General features: G+C 35.6%; 1 protein-coding gene across 1 annotated transcript; it reads left to right on the top strand.

The window, feature by feature from the left end:
• The first annotated feature begins 706 nt into the window (after window positions 1-706).
• On the top strand, window positions 707-8601 carry LOC126966382 (uncharacterized). Its single transcript, XM_050810375.1, has 3 exons — window positions 707-860; window positions 4220-7033; window positions 8451-8601. Exons 1-3 carry the CDS (start codon window positions 773-775, stop codon window positions 8456-8458), a joined length of 2910 nt encoding a protein of 969 aa, XP_050666332.1. The 5' UTR covers window positions 707-772; the 3' UTR covers window positions 8459-8601.
• Window positions 8602-9048: the final 447 nt, after the last annotated feature.

Raw genomic sequence — 9048 nt, 5'->3', positions numbered from 1 at the left:
GAAAGTCAAAAACTACCACCACATTCCAAAAGGTATACCTCAGACCTGTGAAGAACGGGCGCAACAAACTCAGCGGGCTTGTTTTTTATAAAAATATGTTGACAATGTAAAATCGTACAATAAAATTTATTACCTTTAACACACAAACGTCTTTTAACAATTCTTTGGAATTTGGCAAAACATTTGTTTTGAATATTTTCTCGGATCTTGTTGTAGAAACATACATCGCCCCACAAAAGACTAACTAACTTGACTTAGCCGAGTACTAGGCATTATAATTTTATGTTTTGTTTCTGGTGTTAACATTGTGGTTATGACAGTTTCTAGCATATTCACTTATGTGCCTATGAACATACATAACATTATCAAGAATATATTATTGAGAAGCATCAGTCAACATGTTCATTTCTTTGAAATTTGCTCTCAATGATTCTTTAGGACCTATGTTATAAATAGCGTGAAAGCCCTCTTCTGCAGCACAAATTATATAGTAACATATTATAAAAAAATATATAATTCCAACATTGGATAACTGCGTGACTCATAAGTTTTGGAGTGTTCGGTAAAACACAATTAACATGCCTCCTATATGCAAACCGTTCTCTAAACAGCTCTATGCACGCCAAACAATGCCGTCACCGATACAATATAAGTTCAGATTCGCCGTAAACACTAACAGGTTTTGTTATATACGTGAATGATTATTTGTGTATCGCTTTATAAAGCCGGCCGCCATTATAACAACACACATAGGTGTTAAAGTTTCACGAGTATGGAGCTCTCGAGTGTTCTTGTGTTGTCCCTTGTGAGCTTAGTGACAGCATCTCCGCATGGCTATGGCGCTTCTAATGTAGCTAGAGGTACCTTTTATATTTTCTGATTGATACACCAAATATACATATTAGTTTATTATCTATATATATAATGTAAATGGTCTTTGTTTGAGGCTCAATCACGCCTAAAACACTTATCGTATCGACATGAAACTACCACCATTCGATGCGAAAATTATCCTAGATGGTTTATGGCTACTTATTTTTTCTTTCATTAATTTATTTCCTTTTAAAATTCGCCCAACGAAGCGGGCGGGAACGGCTAGCAGAATATACAGATTTAACAAAATCTCTAGTTTTTGTATATGTCACAAAATAATTTGTTTTTGATAATCATAATTAGATTTTTTGTTGAAATACGGACATAATAAGTAGAAATATCCTATCTTGAGGTATATTGTATGTTTTTGTTTAAGTTAAAGTATAAGTTAAAGTAAGTTATAACTAAAATAAAGTAATATATGCTTACATACCCTTACAAAAAATAGTTGATAACAGAGTTAGTTTATGAGTAGGTTACAGCTTTATGCGATATTCTGCCTAATCATGACATAATATCTGTAGATAATACGCCAAGACTAGCAGCCGTGTACCGGTGTGAAGGACAAAATTAAATGGTTTAGTTATATGATATACATTTTATAAAAACTATTATTTTTGTGGTCTTTCCTGTTCTGTATTATGTTTTTACGACTATGTTATAAGTAAAACAATTTTAATACTTAAAATATCATAGAATATTATATTCGTTCGCACCGACTTTATTGGATCGGGCTGGATTAGATTCCTAGTTAACGGGGTAAAATATAAAACGGCCTGCTCTTCTAACAGACGTGTGCATACAGTTTAAACTGGGGTATTTAAAAGTTGTAAAATGAAAAAAAAGCACATCTTGAATTTCTTGCCTTGCACATCCACTTTGTGGAATCAATTACCAGCTGCGGTTTTCCCGTACCGATACGACTGAATGAAGGTCCCTAACCTTCAAGAAAACACCCACCTTATTTTTTTTTAAATGAAAATAAGGGATGAGACGAGCAGTACGTTCAGCTGATGGTTCAGTGATTGATACGCCCTACCCATTACAATGCAGTGCCGCTCAGGATTCTTGAAAAACCCAAAACCCAGCGGCACTACAACTGCGCTCGTCACCTTGAGATATTTAAGATGTTAAGTCTCATTTGCCCAGTATTTTAACTAGCTACGGCGCCCTTCAGACTAAAACACAGTAATGTTTACACATTACTGCCTCACGGCAGAAATAGGCGCCGTTGTGGTACCCATAATCTAGCCGGCTTCCTGTGCAAAGGAGCCCCCAACTGGTGAACCTTAAAGGCCGGCAACGCATCTTTTGACACCAGTTGTTGCGGATGTCCATGGGCGTTTGCCTCACCTCTCTCCATACCGTGAGCCTCTTGCCCGTTTGCCCCCTTTTAAAAATCGAATTCAGGCTTATGGTGCCTTTCCACTGGTGGAACAAATGTTAAAAAAGATTAACGATCATACAAATATTTTCTCATTATATAGTTACCGTTATATAATGGACCCGTCATAAGTATCTATAAAAAAACAGTGTTACGGCATTTAATTGCGGGTTTCTGATTTTGGATTTAAATGAATTTATAATCCTAGAACTTTAGTACCTACTCGATGTTTGTTATGAATATGATAGAAACTTATTATTGTGTTGAGGTTATCACCGGTGTATCGGTAGTCGGTGTATTTATAGCTTTATCGGGACAATATTAACAAAAAACAATAACAGACGTCTAGATGATAATAGCCTTTAGTAGGTATTAAATAACTTAGGTTTAATAATTGACGAAAAAATGCGCTTCGAAAAGTATGTAAGCCGAGTTGTCCAATTGTTTTTATAGACTTACGGCCGTTCCCAATATACTATCTACAGATAGAGATAAATTACTACATTCTTATGTCAGTAATTAGCTGTCAATAATCTGAAGCTGTCCCAATATACCCGATAATTCATTCTTATCGTCTTATATTAGACGCGTGTATTGCAATTTCCATACAAATTTCTATCGCTGGTAAGCTATACGTCGTCCCATTGACAGACATCATGTACGGATAAGGTGAGTTACCGTAAATAAGTCAACGATAGTTACGATTTTTATTCCAAGTAAGAGATAGACTGAATATTGGGAACGGCCGTTAAAGCTTAGATATTTATTCTAGATAGAGCCTCTTGCTGTTAGACAACCAATGAAAACAGGCCAGGTTTATTACTTAGTGTGCATGACAAGCTACGTCTTACTCTCCCGATTTGTATGTCACTTTTTGTGAGTGTGCGTGAATTGCTCAAAATAGGGGCTAACTGTCAACCTCAATTTTTTCGACGTTTTCACAGCTGTCACATATGTCTATCTAGACCTTTATATGGTATTATAATACTTAAAGTATTAGTTCTACAAGTTTCGAAAATATCTAAGTACAGAACTACGGGTTAGATTATGTGAAGCACTTGTCCTATCAAAGCTTAATTACTCTGACGTAGTGTATGGTGTTACTGCACAAAACAAAATTTTCCATCCAACGAATGTAAAATGCGTGCACTCGATTCTGCTGGAATATTCTGTCCAGGCAAACCATTATACTCCATACTTCAAAGACGCCAATATTCTATAGAAGGTCGGAGGAGTCTGCATTTAGCAAAATTACTTTTTGGTATCGTACATAATAAAACACCTCTTTACTTGCATAATAAGTTGAGTGGCTAGGGCAAACCAATGCAAATATTACAAAAACTAGATCTGCCCCATAGATATTACCAGTGCCCCGGCATCAATCAACAGCGTTCAGGGGTAGTTTTGGATATAGTGCTACAAAGTGCTAGAATAAATTCACCAATTAGACAATTGCAATATATTCAAAATTTAAGATTAAATTATAGAAAAAAATATATTTATTTTAGATTAATTATATAATAACTATCCTGAAGACAATTTTGTATTTTTTACTAGATATGTAAAATACAAATTATATTATGATTTAATATTTATTAATTTTTTTGGTTTATAATTATATTTTATACATTTAGAAAATACAACAAAATCAACATACCTAATATTATATTCATTTATTTTCTTTGATACTATTTGATACACAATTTAATTACAATGTAAAAACTACAGTTACAAAAACAGTTAAACAACTGTCAACTCCAAGTGTCACGAGGGGCTCTGAAAGGCAGTGTTGTGTTGATGTCTTCTGCACTAACACAACAATGTACTGAGTCAGCTCCTTTTAGCATGGAATGACGCGCCGAACAGTTCACTTTTCATGAAATGCTAAATACACATTTAAGACATAATAAGGACACGGCTAACATTAGTAGTTTTTAAAATTATTTTGTATGTCATTTGCAGCTGAAGCAAGTGCGAGTGCATTTGGAAATGGGTTCTCCAAGTCTTCTTCATCGAGCTTTGCTTCATCCAGTGCGAGTGCAAGTTCAAGTTCGAGCACATACAGCTTCAGCGGGGCAGGAACGAATGGAATAACTCATTATGGACAAACTGGAGGTTGCCCTTCCGGACACTGTCAACCACATAGTCCGTCCTTGCCCTCTGATAATGCAAATAACAAAGGCTTTAGTCAAGCCAATGCTGCAGCTATTGCTGGGGCCGGAGCACATGCAGAATTTCTTGGTCCTGATGGATTATATAATCCAACACAGCCATGTTCTTCTGGGAAATGTGATACTGGACTTAATCCAAATTATTCTACTGGATGCAAATCAGGTTTGTGTGGACCTTCCGGCTCTGGGTCTTTAATTAATACGAACCAGGATCACCAAGTTGCTCCAGTAGTTCCGGAGGATTCGAAAAATTTTTTGAAAAAATCGGGGCAAGGAAACTCAAATCCAACAACGTTTCAACACAAAGATTCTGTGGTCTCTAATCAAGAAACGCAGCAGCCAACCACTACTAATAAGCAATTACCACCAGAAAATAAATTAAACCAAGCTGAATGTGACTCGCCGGACTGTGAGAAACCATCAGTACCTAATTCAGCTCCTGGGAAACCAGCCCTTCATTTGACGCCACCTTACGAGGAAACAATTTGTACAAGTCATAATTGTAATTTTGGGTATGATAAAAACGGCAAATTACCATCTAGCTACAATGTACCGATTTTGGCAAATCCAAACACTGACTCAGATTTGACAAAATCTCCATTATGCGAAGACGGAAAATGTAAAGATGCAAATAACTACAACAAAGGGAACTATGATTACAGTTCTTCCCAAGAATGTACTGATGGAAATTGTGACATTTATGTTATGCCCAAACCAACATCTCAAGAGACCTTAAGAACTCAATGTAAATATGGTAATTGTGAAAAACTGCCTGAGGGATCCATCGGGTCTGTCATCCCAGACCTACCTTCCGGATGTAGTTCAGGAAAGTGTGATATTATACAAATTTTGTCCACAAGTCAAAAACCTATTTCACCAACAACTGAAAAACCACGTTATACGGAAAATGAAAATTCACCTCCGAATTTTAATAATTTGCCTAAGGGACCAACAACACCTGAAAAACCATTTTATACGGAAAAGGAAAACTCATGCAATTCTCCTAACTGTGGCCAAAACTCAGGTCCCAATAATTATGAATCTATGCCCCACTACACCACATCTACTAATTACAATATACGTCCATTGGATTCTAAACACGAGCCCAATCCTCAAACTGGAAATAATGGAATACAAACAACATTAAATCCAAGTATTGAACAAGGTGTTTCTACAAACGAACCTTACAAGGGTAAATTCGACGGTGCGACACGTATTCTTAGTTACAGTAGTGGACCACCGGAACAATATTCTCATCAACCTGATTACAAAAACATGCCACATAATCCATCTTATAATACAGGTTCACAGCATGGCCTATTGAACTCACAAATAGGAGGAAACATATTTTCAGATTTATCGGAGGCAAACCCTAGTTCTCATACCTCAAATAATTATAAACCAGACTACCCAGGAGCCAATAACAAAAAACAAGAATCAGGATTTATATTTGGTTCTAGCGGAACATCTGCATATGCCAATAAACCATTTTTAGATCATAACCCTTCTTATGCCAATCCTGCTCTTGGCTCCATATCGCCAATTCCTTATACACCATCATACATAAAAGATACCGATGCAAAAAAACCTTTATATACTGGTGGATTTGGTGGCCCTACAGGCTTGTTACAGCCAAATGACGTTTCAATTCCATCGACAACAAGTCCTCATCATCAACTTCCGTGCGTTGGTGAGTCTTGTATCCCAAGCTCACATATTCCTTCAGTGAATGTTGCTTATAAACCTAATTGCGTCAGTGGAGGCTGTGTTTCAAGCTCTCAACCCCCTTCAACAGCTCACCAATCTGTACCTCATCAATCAAATTGCGTTGGTGGAACCTGTGGTTCGAAACCTGACATTCATTCAGTGAATCTTCCACATAATCCTGATTGCGTCGGTGGAAGTTGTGTTCCAAACCATCATATTCCTTCAACAAACGCTCCTCATCAACCTAACTGCTTAGGTGGAGCTTGTGCTCCAAACCCTCACAACCCAACCTCAACTTCGCTCCAACCAAATTGTGTCGGCGCAGGCTGTGCTACCTATTCTTATAATCCTTCAACGACTATACCCCAGCAAAGTAATTGTATTAGTGGAACTTGTGCCCCAACACCAACAGCAAACAGTGTTGCGAATGCTGCAGCTGACGCAAAAGCAGTACCTTACACCGGGGGCTTCGGTGGTCCGCCCGGCCTTTTAAAGCCTTATGATAGTGGCAAACTTGACGCCATCAACAATTTCGATGTTAAAAGCACCTATGCCAAAAACAATAATATAGCACCATTCGGGACAGGTGGATCAAATCTAGGACCTAAGAACGCTATCAATGGAATATACAATAGCGCACAGGCTGGCGCAGTAGCGTCGTCATCTGCTGTTGTTAACGGTGGTAACTACGGCCGCGATTCTAAAGGATGTAACAGTGGATGCTCGTCACATCCGTCAGACGACACCAAAAGTAAAACAGATCAAGGCAAGGAAGGAGAAAACATTGCGAATATCTCAGCTAAAAGCATTGCCGTAGCGAACTCAAATGCACAAGGCCATGGAGGAGCGGTAGCAACAGCGAGTGCCCACGCCTCTGCTGGAGTGTACGTAAATGGAGGTAACTGAATTTTATATAATAATTGAATTATAAATGAGATATAAGTAATACTAACCCATTCAATGCCACTTCTTTTTATAAGTTGACCACCAGGTGCCACCAGTTTTGATTATTATTTATGATTATAAATATATTCATGGTGTATAATTAACAAAAAAATGTGAAAAAGTGCGTGAGTTTTTCGGGAGATCCTGCAACGCACTGTTGAAAGTTTAAAGTGGATGGTGCTATGCATGATGCAGGTTAGGTATATAAATAAAACTCAAATAAATTGAAATTGGTTTTTCATAAAAAACAAATGAGAAATATTTATTCAGCATTCATAGAAAATATCTGTGTATGTAGTAGAAGATGGAAGGATTCTTTTTTTTATAGGTATGTACCATGTTGGTAAATACCATGTAGGTATGTAATACGTACACAAAAAATACTATACTAAATTATCTCAAGTAATCAAATTGAAGTAGGTAAGATTGTTGTATAACACCACCCACGAACGAAGTTGGTAAGTGGCATTGAACACATCATTACCGTTGTTGTTGTTATAAACTAAATTTAATATAATTATCATAGATTTACTTACCTACTTACTCGTTACTACTTACTACATATTCCCAACAAAAATCAAAAGTATAAAAACTGACAACTATTCAAATGTGACATTTATTTTAACTCCTCAATCCTAGGCACAATTCCGCCGCCAGACATTTATTTAAACTGTAACAGTGTTGCAATATGAGAAATATAATCTAAAGTGAGGTAAATTAAAAAACACGTAGAGTGGATCAATATTTTTTTTATTGATTTTGTTGAGAAAGACATACTGTTATTCAGGACTTATTTTCAAATGTACGAAGGTTCAAGTTAAGTTAAGGTTAGGTGAGATTTTTTGTAGCACATAGTAGTAAGTATTTACGAAGCACAAATAAAGCGGTTCGGGAGCGCTTTTTATTCAATCAATATTTAAGGGAAGCGGTAATGTGTAGACTAAATGCTTGACATCATAATATATACATAAATAATTTGTCTTAGCAGCATTATTAAGTATGTAATTTTCAAAAGATGAAACTTTAAAAGTTTCTTAATTACCATTACCTTTTAAAGATGTACTCATAATTTTATTTTTAATATCGTCCATATAATATGTAATACTTACTACCTATGGCTTAGAAAGGACTTAAGCTGATAGTATTTCGTAATTCTTTTGTCGTTTTAATTGAATACGAAAGATTGTTTCCATTTATTAATAGAAAATTTCTTTACACGTCTGTTCTAAAGAGAGGGTGGAGCTTAAAAGCCATATGTGATTAGAAAGCATATAATCACTATTTTGAATTAATATCCATGTATTTTGCATTATAGTGTTTTAAGTATTTTCAAATGTAACAAACAATAAATGTTTACTTCCTTTTTCTAGGTCGGTGATACTGACTGAACGTCTTGTCAATTGTGCTACGACTCTGAAGGACCGAATATTATTTAAGAGGAGTTTAGACGACAGATATTGTGATAATAATTATAGATAAACTTAAATATTTTGTATCGAATACATTACATATTTTATTAAACATCTAGTTTTATTTACAGTCCCTAAAGATTTTCCTTGAACCATTTGAAATATTACACGAAACAACAAATTAATAGACTGATAACAAGGAACAAGACTTTCCAAATGACTGTTCACGCAAAATACAATCTGTGTTCGTCTCGAGTGTAATTTATGCGCACTGTAAATAATATATTTAATACGTCTTTCATAATATAATTGTTAATATAAGTTACATAAAATTAAAATAAAGAACATATTAAAAAACCTTTTCATTGAATTTCTAAACTTCTGGCTTGCTAGTTGTTGTCTATTTCTTATTGAGTCAAGTTGATCTAGTTATATTTTATTATTCTATGCATTGTAGTTGGAATTGGAGTAAGTGTCCAGATTTTAACGTTATATATTAACCTCCTTATTCATAATTGCTAACTTAAAACAGCCGCTATGGAGTGTTTTTTCTCATTCT

The sequence above is a fragment of the Leptidea sinapis genome, chromosome 10 (assembly GCF_905404315.1).
Source record: "Leptidea sinapis chromosome 10, ilLepSina1.1, whole genome shotgun sequence".
NCBI classification, from domain to species: Eukaryota; Metazoa; Arthropoda; class Insecta; order Lepidoptera; family Pieridae; genus Leptidea; species Leptidea sinapis.
The sequence above is the reverse complement of the archived record's forward strand: the minus strand, read 5'-3'. Positions and strand labels throughout refer to the sequence as shown.